Below are 19962 nucleotides of genomic sequence, written 5' to 3' on the forward strand. Positions count from 1 at the left end.
AACCTCTCTGAGAATAATATTTGTCCCACGGTGCTTGGTGAGGCTACCATGGTGTGCTGAGGTATCAATACTTTTTCCCATGAGTTTTATTTTAGGAGAACATATATTATGGTTTATCATATTTTTATTAGCCTTTATTTTCAATTTTTTTTTAGATTTCTGACAGGTATTGAGCCTGGTAATTATAAATTCTCTTTAGTCTCACAGTGGAGTTTTCACTTTTGGGTAATGTAGTGTAGTACAAAGCAAATACTACAGGTTTGACCAGACATTGGTCCTCTTAATGCCAGAAACAAATGTTCTATTATCTGTCTCTCTCACATTCCTCATTTTATTAAATGCAGAGGCTATTGCCTGTCTACACTAACAACCTTTCATACTACTATTGTTTGGGGAATTTCATTGCTCAGCTCAACACATTTTATGGCAGGCATAAACTTATCCTGGTGAAGAATTATATCAGATTGCCCCAGAAAAGCATTTTTCAGATAGTCATTGACTTGATATTGTTAAGGTTTAACTTCTACTCAATGCAGAACATTCCCATACTAAAAAACAACAACTTTAAAATGAAATTTTGTCCGATCACCATTAATACGCAGTTTTATCACACCCAAACCACCACAAATTATCCAGACCTCAATTTCTGTTGCATATCAAATGTAATATCACACTTCAGCTGTCAGTCAGCTGTTAAATCTCATAGGTAAAACAGATCCTCAGGGTTTTGTTGTGAGACAGTATTTATATATTACATAGCCACTAAAAAATTAATAATGATTAAATTAATGTAAATAGTTTCTGCGTATCTGTGGCAAAAATTAAACCCTGAGATGTTAACATATTAAAAATTCACACAAATCAAATAAATATGTTTATCCTTAAAAGGAGGGGAATGTGTGTGGTTACAAAAACTATGGACATTTGTTACACTATTGGTGCATTTTAACTAGGTTTTACAATTACATTAAGCTGTACACATTTGAAGTGCACTTGTGACACATACATTATCCCTATTCTTCAGTATTAACATTCTCACACAATGTTTTATGCCTTGGGACAAACATAAGAGGACTATTTAATATAAGCAAAACGCTGTAACTTCCCTCACCCATTTTTCACCTACTCTAACTACAGTAAGCTAAAGAGAGTCAGATTTGCACCAGGAGAGTAACTGATAGATAAGAATCTAGGTAGATTTTCTCCCAATAAAACAAAATATACATGGAAGTTTTCATTTCTTCCAATACAAATACTGTATTCTCTATGAAGATCATCTTTCAAGAAACAAAGCTTCAGACATTTCTATAAATCTGAGACATAATGAATTAAGATAAAATCTACAGAAAAGAATAAGAAACTAGTGGAAATATATTTTAAATAAATATGCAGGTGTTTCCTGTTTATAGGAGAAATCCAGAGTGCCAGATGCAGAAGAATATGACATAAATAGGCACAAAGATACCCATAAGATTCTAATTTCAGAAACTGTCTATTTATGATGGTGAACCTAATTTAAAATATCTTCTGAACACAGTTCAAAGGCAATAATCTTCCTGGTGAATGTGCAATGAACTCCAAGAAGCTGCCATGCAAATCTCAGCTGGTGTAACTTCACCCGAGGCTGGCTACTGTCCCTGCCTCAGCTCTGGTTGAATGAGCTTTAATTTGTGCCTCAAGCATCAGTCCAAAGGAATAAGACATAGAAATGCAGGAAACAAGTTATTTCAATATTGTTTCTTTGGAAATAGAGTCATTTCATCAGGTAGTGTCAAAAGAAAAAAATATATAACTCTTCTAAATGGAAAGTAACTTCCAAGGGAGCAGATCCAGCTTATGTCATGTTTCAGCTGAGATGAAAGCAGAAGAAAAATGTTGGCAGGGGGACCAATTTATTACTATGGCTCTCCATCGATACCTTTGGAAGGACTTATGCAATATTAAATGGCCTTTGAAGGGCTGAGACGCCAGTAATGATTGTAGTTAATTGTGTAAAATAAAATTATGGTCATAATCTACCCACAAATCTGCTCTATATATTGTGGCCTTAGTACCATCGGAGAAATTTACCATAGAGCAAAACAGTGTCAAATCCCTAAAAAAAACAGAAGTCCAAGCAACGATAATGAATTAAAGCTTGATTTAAAAGTGTGCACAGTTCTCACACATCTGAATGGTGGAATCAAAAAATTCCACAAGAGAGAAAATGTATGCCCAGGACTTGGCATCAGAAGATTCCATCAGATCCTGATATTTTCCACAAATATAATCACAGCTGAATGTAGAGATCAACCTTAACTACTCTCAATTAAAAGTCATTCCCTGTTTGTATGCCAATATAATTAATGATGCTTTAAAGTTAAAATATTATTTAATCTGGAGCCAAAGGGGATCTTTCGGGTCTGGTGTAAAGTGATGGGAAATTTTAGTCCTAATGACATCCCTTTTTATCGAGTTCTACAGAAATTGGAGTTAGTTTCAGAAGCTAAGTGGGAAAACAGTTAATAATGAACCCACATCAATTCAACTTGACCAAAGTATGAACAAGCATTTTCATATTCAAGACAAATTTTAGCCTAGAAATGCTCTTACAGTAATGTATATCTTTCTTATTACACTGGCATACATTAAGCTATTTCAAGATAACTGAACATCATAACTGTAGCTTACTATGCTAGGAACAAGTTTGATCCATCAAAAGATCAGTAAACAAGAAACAACACGAAAAATTGCATCAAAATCATCTGCCCTTTCTGCCTAGAACTTCAAGCTTTGATCTTAAGATAAAACATTACGCTCTGATGAGACAGCAAGATTTTTTACTTAAAAAATGGTGTATTATCTACTCTCAGATGACACTGAATCAAGTTATAGAAACTAAGTTCTATAGTATTTTTGAGAAAAGTACTTATTTCTCTGTTCCCATAATTTCTATGCAAACATGGGATAAAGATACTGGAATATATTCTGGACCCTAGTTTTAGGAGAATGGTGGAACCCCTCCGTGAACAAGAGCAGTTCAGCTTTAGGAAACAATGAGGAACTATGGGTGCCATCTCTAATTTGGTAAAGATACCAACAAGATATCTTCTGGGCTTTTATAGGCCTAAAAAAGGCATATGATTAAGTGGACAGAAGGATTGTCGCATCAGTGCTAAGGAAATGGGGAATGCCTGAGAATCTAAAAACTATCCTGATTGCTTCTATATATCACCCAAAATAGAGATCTGAACATATTTTGGAATGACAAGTCTCTGAACTGAAAGTCAGACCACACCAGAAGGTGTGCTGTTTATTATATTGATGGACTATGTCAGCAGGCAGATACCAGTGGGAAAAGGCAAGATGATGTTATATGCAGAAAAAATAGCAATACGGGCATCCTCAAAAGGAAAAGGTTAACCAGTGAAACTGGTCTGGGATGAAGATGAGCACGACTAAGACTGAGGTCATGTGGGTCAACAGACATACCACAGGGAACCTGGGCACAGAGATTAGTGGAGTAAGACTAAACCAGACTGACCAGCGAAGTTGAAGGATAGCTAATGAATAACTCTTCGTTTCTAAAAAATATTTTTAGCACCTATTCCTTTTGAATACTTCTGAAGGATTGATGCTTTGACTACTCTTGTTCTGCACCACAACTAAACACTCTGGAGCAGATACATATGGATATATCTGAAATCTGTTAAAAGGAATTTAAAAGTCTTGTCTAAGTAAGTAATTATTTACAGAACCATAATAAAATACGCAAATGGAAAAAAGTGGAGATTGCTAACTAGGTCTGTTTCACAAACATAAGTGGCTGAAATGAACTGAGGGCCAGCTGGTCATCAGGCCCCCTAAATATGATGAGGGAGGAGGCTCTAGAAGTCATCAAGGGAGCAGGTATGGTTAACTGACATTATTGGCTAAAGCATTCTGATCCCAAGTGCATGGGGTGCATGCATACCAGAAGCGTAACAAACGTAAACAAGCATTCAAAGAAATTTCAATTCTCTGAAAACAAAAGAACTCTGAGTTAAGGTTAAGTGAGTGAAAAACAGGAAGAACAAAAGGTAGATGATGATCCATTGCCAGCTAAGTTAACAATCAAGACTCATTAACAAAACCTGCAAACTAGCCTTAATTGATTACTCCTTCGAATGTGAAATTAAGTCTCCTTGAGATTTATAGATGATACTGCCAACACCTGGAAGACACCTTGAGAGGTGCATTTAAGGGTACGTCCAGACTACCTGCCGTATCGGCAGGTAGCAATCGGTTTATCGGGGATCGATATATCACGTCTCATCTAGACGCGATATATCGATCCCCGAACATGCTCCCCATCAACTCCGGAACTCCACCGGAGAGAGAGTGGCGGTAGTGGAGTCGACAGGGGAGCCGCGGACATCGATCCTGCGCCGTGAGGACGGGAGGTAAGTCAGAATAAGATACTTCGACTTCAGCTACGGTATTCCTGTGGCTGAAGTTGCATATCTTACATCGACAAGAACCTCTAGTGTAGACCAGGCCTTTGAGTCTTCATTTTCAAGCTAAACTTTTAAATTCAAATGAGGGTCAAGGTTGCTTCCTTCATATGGTGCCTCTGCATTACAGCCTTAGTAAGGAAACAAGTCTATATTACATTCCGTTCAAAGTGGCAAGATCTGGAAGAGACAAGTTCAGTTCTTAAACTGAAGTTTCTCAACAAACCTATACATACATACATACGCGTGTATATATATATATATATATATATACACACACACACACACACACATGACTTTTTCTGTAGTATTTCAGAAACCGAGTAGCTATTTTGTGCCACTTCCAATGCTCATCTGTCCCTATATTGTGTCACTTCCAATGCTCATCTGTCCCAAGCAGAGATGCCACTCTTGACCCAATGGAAGAAATCTGCCTCCAGAGAGTTCTACACTTTAGATTGGTTTGTTGATTAACATAGATGGAGCAGTCATGGATCTCTGGTCAAATTCTCCTCAGGATCACCAAGACTATTAAATCTTCTGGTAGGGCACTGGTCCTCACTTCTGCTGTAATTGCTTGCCACACAGGCCTGAAAAGACTGCTTCCTTCTGCAAAGGTGTTTGTATAAAATAATATTTTTTTCTAAAGCCAGAAGGGATATATATTCTAGTCTAAACTCCTGTATACCACAGGCCACTAAATCTCTCTTGACAACAGGCCACTGAATTTCACCCAGTGGTATTCTCGCCAACTGCCTGGTTGAAGAGAGACTGCTAGATTGCCAGAGGAAGACTGCCTCCACTCCAGCTATTTGTTCCCCAAATTAATCTTCACCCAACACTTTGGAAGTTGTCAACGGCTGCTTGTCCTGGAACTCAGTCACATATGGCACCTGGAAACAGAGTTGCAAGTCACAGCTTTGACAGAGCTCAAAGAGCATAAAGGGAACTGTCTGAGACAAAAGGCTTCTGACAGAAAAGTTTTGTGCAGTGTGGTTCCAACCTTGACCCATTTAAGCTTATCCTGGCAGCTAAGGTCATGGTGTACAATTATCCATTCCATGAGGGCTACGGTGAAATATATAGAGGTCACATTGCCCATAGTACTTCAGAAGAGTAATTTCTTTTTAAGGTCAAACCAGCCCTCAAATCCTTTTGGTTGATATTCCGTCTTGCTGTGAATAACAGTGTTTGACTAGAGCAGACACTGGTGTACCACTTTCAGCCAAGAGACTAGATCTGACTTGGTGGCATGCAAGAGCATCTGGGTTTGTTTACTTAGCTTCTTTCTTTCACATACGTTTTACTTCCAATCTCATCTCACCAACTCTGGGATTCTGGGCTCCAGCCTTCAGCTGGAGGGAAATAACCATCAAACAAAAACACTGAAAACCTGAATGGCTGGACCACTACCTGTTGAACTTATCACTATTCTTTCTCACGTTATAGCAAGCTAGTGGAGGGAAACTAGACACACTATATATGAAACCTGCAATGTCACTATCAAAGGACTATTTACCAACTTCTCTAAAGAAAGCAATACTCCAGCTGGTTCTCACAAAAAGTAACATTTGATGTGGACAATCTCCTATGCCACCTTGTATCACTCCTACACTTCCTACCCAAACTGTATCACCATACATGCAGAATCCAAGACTTGACATTTACCAACATTGGTAGTCAATGACATGGTGCAGCTGATGCACTTACAAGATGCTAGTGGATATTACAACAAGGGATTCAATCATTTATCTTCAACAGGATCAGATAACTGCGAAACGCAGATATTACTTATACAAGAAGGATCAGTACTCTTTTCTTCCTTACTCTACGAGAAATCTTGGAGAAGCAGAGATACTCCAAAAGCTCCATGACTATAAACATACCAATGACACCAAGCTGTCTCTTTCAGCAAATGGCATCAAATCTGCATGAGATGACCATCCAAAAAAGCAGCTAGCCCTAATGAACTCAAGGAAGATTGAAGGTAGGACAGAAGCTGGCCAAGATACTGACCTCTTCTTTCATCAAAGGCATTTACTCTCATTCAAGATAATATAAAGTCCCAGGGTCTTATTGAACTCATCACTATCCACGTAGTAACTACGTTCAGAGATATAACCTTCATTTTGCCAGCACTATTCCCTTCCATCTCAAAGATTCAGCCACTGCGATGTGTTTATTTCTCACCTGCGGAGGAAACTATGAGAAATCATTATATGGGGCTGACACAGTTTTAGAATTTCTTGGGGAACTGTCTGTCAAAACTCAAAAAAAAAAATAAAAAATGAATATTTAATCTTCTTCACAGTATGGCCAGAAAAAGCAAAATGTACCTCAAGCTTCTTTAGTGAAGCAGCTTAAAGAACAAAAACTAGAGTACATTTAATATTATTTTTTAACTAAAAAAAGTTAGAAAAACTGAGTGGCTGCCTTCAGTTATCCACCTGAACAAAAAAGGAGATTAAAAATTAGACGTATAAAAATCAGATAATATCTTGAACTTGAGAGTGATAACAGAAGCTGCAGATCAAAGTTTTTGATTAACCCAAGAGTGAAAAAGTGAACAGTGGTCCAAAACCTCAAAACTTAGAAATCTACATGCTCTGTTACTGGTGCTCAGAGGATCAGTAATGTAGCTACATGAAGTCCTGCTGCCAGCGTTAGAAGCAGCAGGACACTGCACCTGTATCCACTAACGCTGCACAAGCTGCACTTCCAAAAGTAATAGCAGAAGAAATCCTAAGCATGACAGACCTAACACCCACATCACTGGGCTCATTCCTGCCCCCAAGACTGAAACTTTTGTTTGCCCCCTCTCCCCCACCCCCTATTTTTAAAATGTAGCCATTGTTTCCAGACTAGCAGCTGTAAGGTTCAAACTCTAATTCCGCATTCTAAGGCCATATGTATCCAAATGAAGGTACTTATGATTGTACTCAGTGTTAACCAGATGTATCCTGGCTGTCAGTTTCTGGAACACCACATAGAATGAAATTCTTCTAACGTGGTGGAGGGCACCTGACACATACACTCCCATTTTCTGATACAGTGAAGTAGTACTGTGCTGCCATCATAATGCAACACCTGAGCCACCTGAAGCACACCAAGAAATTAAAGTTCATAAAGTACAATACAAAAAAATTACAGGATTTTAGATAAAGGGATCTCATCCTCATATAGTATTCCATTACTAATAGAAAAACAGTACAAGAAAGCAGATACATGTATGCTATGATGCCCTGCTGTTAAAAATAGTTTGCATCTTCATAACAGGAATATTTGCATTGTAGTATCTGTCCTCTCCAAAATAAGAAAGTGTTTAAATGGCTGACTGATTTTGTTAATCTGATTTTAAAAAAATCATCATTGGAGAGGGGTCAAGGCAAGCAGGAGAATTGGGATTCTACAAAATTGTAGAAATAATTTTAAATGGAAAGCAGATCTATGACTATCTGCTTTCAAAGTTATATATATTGAAGTTAATTTGACAAATGGTGAGTTCATAATGAAAACTAAGTCCATTAGGACTGTCACAGTAACTGACCAATTCATTTCTGATAGTGTTATGCTGATATGCAAAAGCAAGAAAGTTAGATTCCTAAAGCAACTCTGTTAACTTTATTTTTTTTTTGCGGGGGGAGGGGGAGGCTGCATAATCTCTTATTGTGTTCAGAATAAAATTCTTAAGAACTACTAAAATATCACCAGGTCCTAAATACAAGTAAAAAATACCTAAAATATTAGACAGGAAGTAGAATGAAAATAGATTTGGCAGATGGGTCATTATTGGCAGTGTGACTTCTCACTCACCTTTTCATTTATCTGAGATTTGAATGAAGCATTAAAATTCAACCAGACTGCCTCAGACAGATTTACTTTTGCTTTATAACACTGTTGTGAGGTTAATAACAACAACAACTTTAATTTCTGTAGTGAACATGTGGAAACAACTTACCGGCAATATTTTCTTCAGTCCACAGCGTAGGAATTCATTTCTCAAGTGTATCCTAAAATCAAGATCTTCTGGAGAAGTGACAAGGGCATTTATAAACTGCATGCAGGCCACCTGTAATTAGAAAAATTAACTTACTAAAAATCTCTCTTTCAGTGCTCACACATGGTTTACATACAAGCAACTTAAATCTTTTCTGCCTTTAAATATTTAAAACCTACTAATCAAATAAAGTGGCATACAGTAAACAACAACAAAGATGTTTCTCATCATATTGTCCAGTTAAAATCCAGTATTACTTAATAATTTTACAATGGCTGAAATAATCTTGTTTACAAGTGTAACGAATGTCCAAGGACTGCCATTTGAACAGACAAACTTTTAAAGGTTGGTCTGATTTTACGCTTAACACTTTCATGAATCTTTGAGGACAAGTTTACAGTTTCTGGTTTGTTTGTTTTTTTGTTTGCATGCCTGAATGATTTTAAATTAATTCCTTGATAAAGATAATGAGATTTGGCTTTTTCCCCAGTGAATACCTATAGTTTTTGAAAAAAGTTCTCTCTGTGATGTATTTAGGGAACATTTCAACAAGATTTCAATTTATACTAGAGGTTCATTTATAAATATTACAGTGCATAATATGGATTGTATTATCTGCTAAAATTTAGAACAAATTTGTCATTTACTATAATTTAGTGAATCTTCTATAAATAAGTTTAATGAAATTTTACACAAAGACAACAAATAACCCTGCACCTTTTCGCCTGATCTACATGTAGTATCCATAATGTAGCCAAGTATACAAACATTTTGTTCACTGGGTATGGTGTGTTTTTTTCATTTGCTTTTAACTAAATATGATAGCCATTTTTATATCTATAAATGAAATCAGAAGAGCAAAAAATTCATCCCATTAAAAGCAAGTGTGATGGTCCTATTGCAACACTTTAGGCTACCCCTAAATATGTTCTTCATGTGTAGATAATTCATTGATGTTTATAAGCAAATTCATTATGTTTCATCCATATTATAATAGTTAAACAACTATGCTAAACAAGTACATGCAATAGCAAATATTGTTCCATTTGCTTACATAAAGTACTATGATCACTATATAGAATTATATTGCTACTAAAGGGTTCAGGTTTTGTTTCTGATAATATCTATGCTGGAGGACTTGCTTCATCTTCCCAGTATTTTTGTGATAACTGGCAATTAGAAGACAATCAACAAAAAGCTAACTGCCAGGTGTCTTTTGCATTATTCCTGCATAGCATTTTGGAAAATGCCTGAAGTCTCAAGCTACTGACTTACAGTTTAATTGAACAGCTGTGCATTTTAATTGATTTATTTTAAAAACAGGAAGACAATTATGTAATGGCAAAAGTGCTGATACACATTAAGACTGCAAGGGGACTCCTGGGAAATTCCAGGTTTGGTGAAAGATATTAACGGCAAGTAAAAGCAGAACCAACATACAAATTAATAGTAGCCAGGGAAAAAAATAAGCAACAGATGAAAAATACTCTTTCAATTTTAATTACTTTCACCATTTAGTTTTAATCAAATATCTTAAGGAGCGTGTTAAATTTGTACTGAAAAGCACAGAAAAGGTTGTACTGAAAAGGTTGAAGCAGTGCAACCTTCCATATAGCTGTAGAAAGCTGGTAGAGGCTATGCATATTGTACAAGCCCATAACTACATTATCATTGTGTTTGCTTGAGTGATCCTTGTTATGTTACAACTATGACATGACTGAACAAGCCAAAGTACATGTCCAATCGGAAATTAATAGAGAGAAAAGGTGCCATCTGCTATGATTGTTTCTGCCAGAAGAAATTCTGGCTTAATGGCCTGTGTTAGTACATTACAAGTAAAGAAGATTTTTGTCAGAAACAAGTTAATGAGTCTTGCAGTTGTACCTTTGCTCAAGTGTATATATTTGGATCAAGGAGATAATAAATATGGGGGAACATCAATAAAATGGACTTCTTTTGTAACAACATCTGTATGATTGACTGTAGTACAAGGATGATAATATTCTATGACAGAAGATATTCATTTGATAAACAATGTATTACAGTAATGAAACTAGGCGGGTTTCTCCAGCCGGCAAAATAAAATTATTAATAATAAATAATAAAACGTGTCTGGGGATATTGAGAGGTTAACCATTGAAAGAAAAGAGTGTATAGAAGAAAAACTGATTTAACAATTTTCATTTAGGTCATTTTCTCTTCTCAGACATGGCCACCAATAAATTCTAAACTGCTATCTAAACTGAATTATCTCACCTATAGTCTACCACAAAACAACCATAAAGGTAAAGATCATATATTTATATGTTCAGTTATCATGAGAGCAAGCAAAAGATGGCTGCAAGACTTTTTGTCCTGTTTTACAATTCAGCCTGCTTAATAGTAAAAGATAGATGTAAAAATGCCAATCTGAATGGATTCTGGCAAAAAGAAGAGACTTCTGTGTTTCCCAAATTTAAAAATAATAATAGAAAAAAAATAAACAATAAGTTCTCAATCCATGGCCATTTTTCCCGCAAAAGTAAAATTTAAGTTAATTTAACTACATATGAGTTGTAGAAAGGAAAAAATAACGTGTAATTTACAGTACTTTGCATCCACTTTATAAAAATACCTTTTTAGAGTTAATTTTTTTTTTTAATTCAGAGTTATACAACACTGCCCCTGGGTGTCCAGGTGCATGAATGAGTCAACAATGTGATACTGTTGCAAAAAAAGCAAACGTAATTCTGGGATGCATTAAGAGGTGTGTTGTGAGCAAGACACAAGAAGTCATTCTTCCGCTCTACTCTGCGCTAGTCAGGCCTCAACTGGAGTATTGTGTCCAGTTCTGGGCATCACATTTCAAGAAAGATGTGGAGAAATTGGAGAGGGTCCAGAGAAGAGCAACAAGAATGATTAAAGGTCTTGAAAACATGACCTATGAAGGAAGGCTGAAAGAATTGGGTTTATTTAGTTTGGAAAAGGGAAGACTGAGAAGGGACATGATAGCAGTTTTCAGGTATCTAAAAGGTGTCATCAGGAGGAGGGAGAAAACTTGTTCACCTTAGCCTCTAATGATAGAACAAGAAGCAATGGGCTTAAACTGCAGCAAGGGAAATTTAGGCTGGATATTAGGAAAAAGTTCCTAACTACCAGGGTAGTTAAACACTGGAATAAATTGCTTAGGGAGGTTATGGAATCTCCATCTCTGGAGATATTTAAGAGTAGGTTAGATAAATGTCTATCAGGGATGGTCTAGACAGGATTTGGTCCTGCCATGAGGGCAAGGGACTGAACTCGATGTCCTCTCAAGGTCCCTTCCAGTCCTAGAGTCTATGAATCTATGAAGAGGGGAAAGAAGCATTCTAAATGAATGCATCTTAAACTTTAATAAGAAGGTCAAGGCACATTAAGGTGCCAGGAGAAACAAATCAAAATAATGAAGTTCACATTAGGCACTAAACCCCCAATACATGAACATAACAGAATCAATACAAAATTTTATTCTACTTACATGTGAGCTTAAATATTTATATTAATTCTCTTGTATGATTCTGAACATATTAATATTCTTCCCTTCTAAAAAGAAGTTACATTACTTTAAAAAACACATATTTTAGCTTCTGACAACAAAAACATCTGAGATATTGATATGCAAAATCTCTAAAAAACATAATTGATTATACGGTTTTCAGCACCGCGAATATTTTACTTGACCATCGAAGATCATAATCTTACTTTCATACTACTGTAGAACTAGCTTTTCATATTGTTCTGTAAAGATTACAAAAGGTATCTTTGCCACAGGGCATTAACCTTTCGGTGGAAAGGTCATGCAATCAATCATTATCTTACTCACAAAAGATATTATAGGGCATGACTTCATCCCTCTGTCATGATTCAGAGTTAACACACAATATGGGCAAAATCCCCTACTCAGATACACTAAATGGACCTCTACAGAGATTTTAACTTTTAACCCATACATCGCCAAAGGTTATTCAGTTACTAAACTGGTATTTTTCTTCATAATCACAAACTTGGCTGACAAAGATCCACAATGATTTATACCATGGCTATACAAATGCCATTGACCTTCTGTGTTATGCATATACATATATAGAAGAAAAGCTTTAACCCAAAAGTAGATAGATCTTGCATACCTAACACTGCTTTCAAAATAGCTAAGGAAACTCTCGCCTTTCAAGAGTCATTTTTGATTACTAATTCATTTGGATGGTTCAAAAAAATACAAACATATCTATGGATTTCTAACAAAAGTCATAATCATAGCATCTAAGCACTGGTAGATTTTCTAAAATTACCTACATATTTATCACCCTATAAAGGAACAAAACATTTTGACATCAGTTGCAATTTATAAATTGCTTCATTCTACTCAGTGAATATGTCCACCATACATGATACTGTATACTTAACAATCCTGAAGCCGTGAAAATGTAGTTTGATGGTTTTCAGGGTGACACGGAAAGCAACTTTTGTAACAGTGGATTTTTTTATTTATGTATTTAAATTTACTAAGACAATCATCTCTTCCCCAATTTAGTAATACTCCAACTGGCTGAGGAACGCTGAAGGCATCTTGCCATCAGCACCTTTCTGAACATTGGTAAGAAGTGGATCCAGATACCCATTCCAAGGATTTTCTTTTAGTTAAGGCTAAAAATATCACAACAGAAGCTAAATTCTTCAAACCTGTATGCGCACAAACCTGGCCTGTTCTCTTCAACAGTGGCTGCACTGAAATCACTTCATGCCTTTCATATATCTCATTTTCTTAGGCATTTGCTCTGAAATACCAATCCAGCACTTGAGACAAAATTGCTGAGCTATGAACCAGCTGTTTTTATATTTCCATGCCCTGTATTTTAGAGACTTAAAAAAATTCCCAAACCAGTATTGCATGTCTTGGGTCAGAGAGCAAGTCTGCATATAAAGCAGCAATTAGCTATATTAGCAATGACTAATAACATTGAGCAGATGAACTTCACATGGAGTTGGATGGCAGAAGAATATGATATCCTTTAGATAGCCATCCTGCAAGTCTATGGGATCAGGATTGGATTAAATGCTTTCAGCTTCTACACATATTTAATCCTAAAACCCATTTTACAATACTGTATAATACATACCACAGTATCTAAAGCAGTAGTTGTAACAGACAAGAATCTGCTATGTAATAATCTAGAAACACGGACGAATAATTTTCTCAACCCTGCATGTGACCTGGTCAGTGAGATAACACCATAGCCTTTCAGGTCAGAAGGCACCATTATGATCATCTAGTCTGACCTCCTGCACAATGCAGGGCACAGAATCTCACCCACCCACTCCTGTATCAAACCCCTAACCTATATCTGAGCTACTGAAGTTCTCAAATCGTGGTTTAAAGACTTCAAGGTGCAGAGAATCCTCCAACAAGTGACCTGTGCCCCACGCTGCAGAGGAAGGCAAAAAAAACCCAGGGCCTCTGCCAGTCTGCCCTGGAGCATTACTGGGGCTTTGCTGTACAAACTTATTTGTCTAGCTTAAGAGAGGACTGTTGGGGAAAACAACACTAAAGCAACACATGACTAAATAAGCAGCCTCCCAAAAACACATTTTGGCAATAAAAAGACAATGGGGTAAGCTATTAGTTTCAGAGCCCCCTGCTGGTGCTGGGAGCAGGGGTCCAGGAAGCAGCCTGGGACCGCCACTGGTGCTGGGGAGTGGGGGATGGTAGGCTCCCTACCCAGCTCTGCATGTCCCTGCAGTTCCTAGGCGGAGGCAAGGCCAAGGGAGCTCCGTGCACTTGCTTCTGCCACAAGCTCCAGCTCCACAGCTCCTATTGGCCAGGAACAGCAGCCAATAGAAGCTGTGGGGGCAATGCCTGTGCGAAGGGGCAGCACACAGAGCCCACTGGCCCCTCCACCTAGAAACTGCAAGGACACACCAGCCGCTTCCAGGAAGGCACCCCAAGGTAAGCACCACCAGACACCCCAACTCCCTGCCCCAGCCCTTAGTCCTCTCCCTCATCCAAACTGCCCCAGAAGCAACCGGCCCAGGGGCTGCCTGAGCTGCTCAGGGTAGCCCTGGAACCAGTCACTTCGACCGCTGCAGAAGTCACAGAGGTCATGGAAAGTAACAGAATCAGTGACTTCTGTGACCTCCATGACAGACACACAGCCTTAATTATGACTAGATAATGTTTTACAAATTTAAACAAAAAATGAATTTCTAATGTAAGAAACAAGCAAGAGGGGTGGGACGGGGACCAACAGGCATCATTTATTCACAATGAAGAGTAAAAAGGGCACAGCTGTTTGTCCTTTTTCCAGATTAAATTAACATATGAAAGAGGTGAGCAAGTCAAAGGTTCTGGGATTTTCCTTCCTGGACTTTATAATGTGTGTTGGTTCATACAACAGTCTAGAGTTTTAAAATGCCTCTTACTTTTTTTCTATAATCTCTAGAAAAATAAAATGTTTATACAATTGTGTGTGTGTGTGGTATAGTGGATAAGGCATTGGACTGGGACTTTTTGACCTTGGTTCTATTTCTGGTTCAACCACTGGCCCCCTGATAAGTAACTTCACATGCCTGTGCTTCAGATTCCCCATCCGTAATATGGGAAGAAGAAGCCTCATCTCCTTTGTAAAGTGCTTTGAGAGCTATTGATGAGAAGTGTTATTTAAGAGGCAAGTATTATTATTCTAAGCATTTCACACACAAATAAAATATTTTGTGCCTTTATATAGTGCTCAGATCTTGAAGTCTTTAGTTAGTCAATACACCCATTGACTTTAATTTACTATCTCTATATAAAAAAGGAGATTCAGATTTCTAACACAAGTGAACCACTAGCATTCATTCTAGCTAATCATCTAAAATTTCTTTTGAAGTTATTTTATTTTTAAACAACAAGCAAACACAAAAGAATTGTTTTCAGCATATCTACTGGCAGATAGGAGATATACCATGCCAAAATCCAAAATCAGCCAGTAATACTGGGGTCAATATTTCCCAGAATTTTCCAAGTTGCTGTATTAAGATTGCTTTAAAGAGAGATCTAGGGGTCATAGTAGACCACAAGCTAAATATGAGTCAACAGTGTGATACTGTTGCAAAAAAAGCAAACGTGATTCTGGGATGCATTAACAGGTGTGTTGTAAACAAGACACGAGAAGTCATTCTTCCGCTTTACTCTGCGCTGGTTAGGCCTCAACTGGAGTATTGTGTCCAGTTCTGGGCACCGCATTTCAAGAAAGATGTGGAAAAATTGGAGAGGGTCCAGAGAAGAGCAACAAGAATGATTAAAGGTCTTGAGACCATGACCTATGAAGGAAGGCTGAAGGAATTGGGTTTGTTTAGTTTGGAAAAGAGAAGACTGAGAGGGGACATGATAGCAGTTTTCAGGTATCTAAAAGGGTGTCATCAGGAGGAGGGAGAAAACTTGTTCACCTTAGCCTCCAATGATAGAACAAGAAGCAATGGGCTTAAACTGCAGCAAAGGGAGATTTAGGTTGGACATTAGGAAAAAGTTCCTAACTGTCAGGGTAGTTAAACACTGGAATAGATTGCCTAGGGAAGTTGTGGAATCTCCATCTCTGGAGATATTGAAGAGTAGGTTAGATAAATGTCTATTAGGGATGGTCTAGACAGTATTTGGTCCTGCCATGAGGGCAGGGGACTGGACTCGATGACCTCTCGAGGTCCCTTCCAGTCCTAGAGTCTATGAGTCTATTAACATTCTCAGTAATAAAGGCAATGTCTAATACAACCAATTAATTATTGTATGTCTGCAAGGCTCTTCAAATATTTCTACTGAACTGAAGTCTTCTTGATTTTGTATTCATAGATGCTAACTGCTGGAAAAGAGTTTCCACAGAGTTTGTCTACTTAATTATTCCCAACAATAAATTTTCCTTTTATTGAAATATATAAAAGGCACAAATTTACATAGCAAAACAATTAAAAGATGCAAAAACAGTTGAGCTGATTTCATTTTGTTACCATTTTTCATTATATTTAGACATCTGACAATTAGATCATGTTTAAGATACTGCAAACCCACCTGCAACTGCAAAGCTTCATGGTTCTCCAGTCCTTGCACAACTGGAGAAAAACGTTCTCTGTTATTTCTCTCAGCTGCAGTCGTTATTGCTTCTAAAAGTTTGTCCAGACTGTGAGAGAGAGGGAGAGTGAAAGAGAGTGAGTGTGTGTGAGAGAGGGGAATTCATAGGTAGTTTACCACAGAGTGTTAGATCTTCCACGTGAGGTATTAAAATAAAATCTTCAAATGACTTCAGAATGCCTAGGCTATTTGAAAATGAAAATTCAATCACACTATCTGGGAAATCTGTTAAGAGTTTTGTTTTGTTTTTTAAATTAGTCATCTTGGTTAAAAATCAATTGTACAAGTTCAGAGAAAAGCTTACTCTTTTGCATCCTTTGTCACTTAAATACTAGTGTCACCTTTGACTGGACAGCAACATCAACACTGGATATGTACACATATATTGCTTGTTATTTATCTGTTCGCTATGACTCATCTAAACCTAAATACATTTTTATCTACAAGACCCTTACCATATAATTATTTGATACAGGACCTTATCAAAGACATTTTAAAAATTAAGAGTAAATAATTGGGTCCATTTGGTCACCTTTATCTACTCTCTCATTATTTTTGGAAGTATTCTAACAGATTAAAAAAATAGAAATTACTGCCATAAAAGCCATAATGGTTTCACCCATACATACATAGGAGCACTTCTACCCTATTCTTACATTGCCCGTCAATTTCTCTGGAACTGAAAACTGACTCACCAACCAATAACTCAGTGTCTCAGTCATGACAATTTTAAGTTTTGCAGCACATAGGGACTTTCCATGGTTTTCACTCACACCTGGAATGCTGTATATCGCAATACAAGCAAATATTCAACAACTCAAACATGTCATGCTCCAGATAAAGTCAAATGAGGATTATAAAGAAACATGGTCTGAAAAACTAACTTACCTTAAAATCATTTTTAGTCTCTCAGTAAATCATGTCAGGGTCAATATTTTAGTAGGAAGAATATAATTCCAATATATAAACTACTCCAACTGATTTATCAAAATATTAATTCTGTCTATTTAAATAGATAATGCATTTCTTTTCACCTAAACTAAAAACAGTGTAACAGAAGAGGAAAAGATTACTAAAGATATTTGTAAAATAAATGACTTATCAGACATGAGTTTATCCTGTTTTATACTACTACAGAAGAAAATAGAGCGCAACAAAATAATCTACAATATGCACAATTAAGTGGAACATTTGTAACCACCTTCTCATGCCAAAACACACAAAACACAGGAACAGATAAAATGGAAAACTCAAGTTAGTTATTTTCTCAAAGCCCTACATACCATAAGTATTTCTTCAACATATTACTTACATATTTTCCTCTCCAACAATACAAATGGCAGAAAGTATTTTTACTGTTTCCGTCATCATGTTTGGTTGCTTTGGATCAATTGCTCTTGCTAGTAACAAAAGGCTTCTTTCATCTCCTAGAGTTCTTTGCAACCCGTACTTTAAAAAGAGAGAGACAACAATGAGTTCTTCGTGAAAAGGTTATTGCTCTCCCTCAGACACATATAGCCTGTGTATCCAAGACTGGACATAAAAATTAATTTTTTTTTCAAGTATTTTCACTTCAATGGGAAACTTGCTTTAGCACACAAACAGCTTTATTGCTTGTGGACTAAATTCATATTTTAAACTATAATCTTCTTCCTGAAAAAGACAAATCTTACTAATTCAGATATGCTGAAGTATAATAGGTACCTCGATTAAGAGGTTTCATCACTTTTTTCCCCACCTACATCAAATGATTGAATCTTTCATCAATATATTCAGCTAAGTAACAGCAATAAAGCTAAGTAACAATAATAAATTGCTACATTTAGCACGAAACTGCAAGGTGAACACCAGTAACTGAATACTTTGCAATTTATTATGGGAGATTAAAAAAGTCACAAATCATCTAATAATGCAGATTTCAAACAGCTCACACAAGTAAAACTCTTCATTGACATGAATCTTTGAAACAAACTTTGGTTAGATTCCACTTTAACTGGTTAACATCTGGGAACATAATTCCAACATATTCCCTTAAATCTAGTATCTATTTTTAAGTTTGGAAATAGCAACTACTAGAAACTTCAATTACACACATACACTAGCTAATATTAAGAGAAAACAGGTGTAATTTATGTCTGTGATTAAAGACAATATCTGAGCGTACTCTGACTTCATTTGTGTGTATATAAAATTAACAGCTTAAATCATTCTGTTTACCAGAATGTGAAATCTCAAAATAGGTTAAAAAACCATATTTTTCTCAAGATGCAGAGCACCTAGAACTTGTTTTATGGTCAATGGGGGCTGTGAGTTCAGCACCTCTGAAAACTTAAACGTGGTTATCTTGCTAAGCACAGAACTAGGTGATTAACTTTCGACATCCATGCCTGAATATGATGGCTAAATGACTATATCATCTATTTTATGAATATTAAGCATTTCTCTACTTGCTTTCATATTGTTCTGGCCTTCTATTTCTACAGTTTAAAGAATACCACAAAGTTCCCTACAATCTGCTCACCAAATGTAGCCTGGACATTTCTTACAGAAAATATATGTTCATTTTCATTCCCAAATTCATGGGTTTTTTAATATATTAAAATTAAACATTTTAGTCCAAGAAAACAGCTGATCCTATGAATTATGTATTTTGATTTCTACTACTCCACACCAACAAAGCACCCATCTAAGACTTTACAATATCTTAAAAACAAACCAACTCTGCCCATTACCTCCGGATCACAGTATCTTAGAAATAATGGCATCATTAATTTTAACTTCCTCTAAATAATCCCCACCATAGTTATTTCTCCCCTTGCACCCATCTCTTAACAGGCTACAGAAAAGAGACAAGCCTTGAGGCACCCTATTCCTGTTAAACTCCAGATATTAGGAAGAAAAAATTGGAGAACTTTTTTATTTTTATTTCCACTCTACAAAAGTATTATGAATATTTCCCTAACAAGCAAATTAAATTTGGTCCACAGCATTCAATAAAATTGTTACTGTAACATCCTTTTCACTGAAGATACATGAATTGGACACTCAAGTCTGTACTGCATCCTTATCCCTAATTCACTAATGCAGGACTTAAATATTCGCTACTCTGAATTTCTCACTTTTGACAAAGAAGCATGACTAAAAGAAAAGATGCAATAATGTTAAACGTCATTATTGCACTTAGCTCTTTATCAAACAGGCAGGCATGATCAAAGCACCTAAAACTAAATAAAAATATTTCTCTTACCTTATTATTCATAAATGCTTTGAGGCACTGAATAAGCTTATGTTGATTCTTCTTGTCAATACTTTCTTGCCTTGAAAGAAAAACCAACAACATTAACTAAGGTCAAAACGTTAATAGCAGTATCCATCTC

At 36.6% G+C, this 19962-nt stretch overlaps 1 protein-coding gene across 12 annotated transcripts in view; it reads right to left on the bottom strand.

The window, feature by feature from the left end:
* Nucleotides 1-19962, bottom strand: part of DIAPH2 (diaphanous related formin 2) — an 867723-nt gene that overhangs the window by 673204 nt on the left and 174557 nt on the right. For all 12 annotated transcript variants that reach the window (XM_030576660.1, XM_030576662.1, XM_030576661.1 and 9 more), the window contains 4 exons: nucleotides 19833-19902; nucleotides 17898-18034; nucleotides 16526-16634; nucleotides 8431-8541 (listed from right to left, as the gene is read on the bottom strand). In XM_030576660.1, coding sequence (XP_030432520.1) covers nucleotides 8431-8541; nucleotides 16526-16634; nucleotides 17898-18034; nucleotides 19833-19902 — 427 coding nt within the window. The remainder of the gene's footprint in view (nucleotides 1-8430; nucleotides 8542-16525; nucleotides 16635-17897; nucleotides 18035-19832; nucleotides 19903-19962) is intronic.

This window comes from Gopherus evgoodei, chromosome 9 (assembly GCF_007399415.2).
Source record: "Gopherus evgoodei ecotype Sinaloan lineage chromosome 9, rGopEvg1_v1.p, whole genome shotgun sequence".
Classification (NCBI taxonomy): domain Eukaryota; kingdom Metazoa; phylum Chordata; order Testudines; family Testudinidae; genus Gopherus; species Gopherus evgoodei.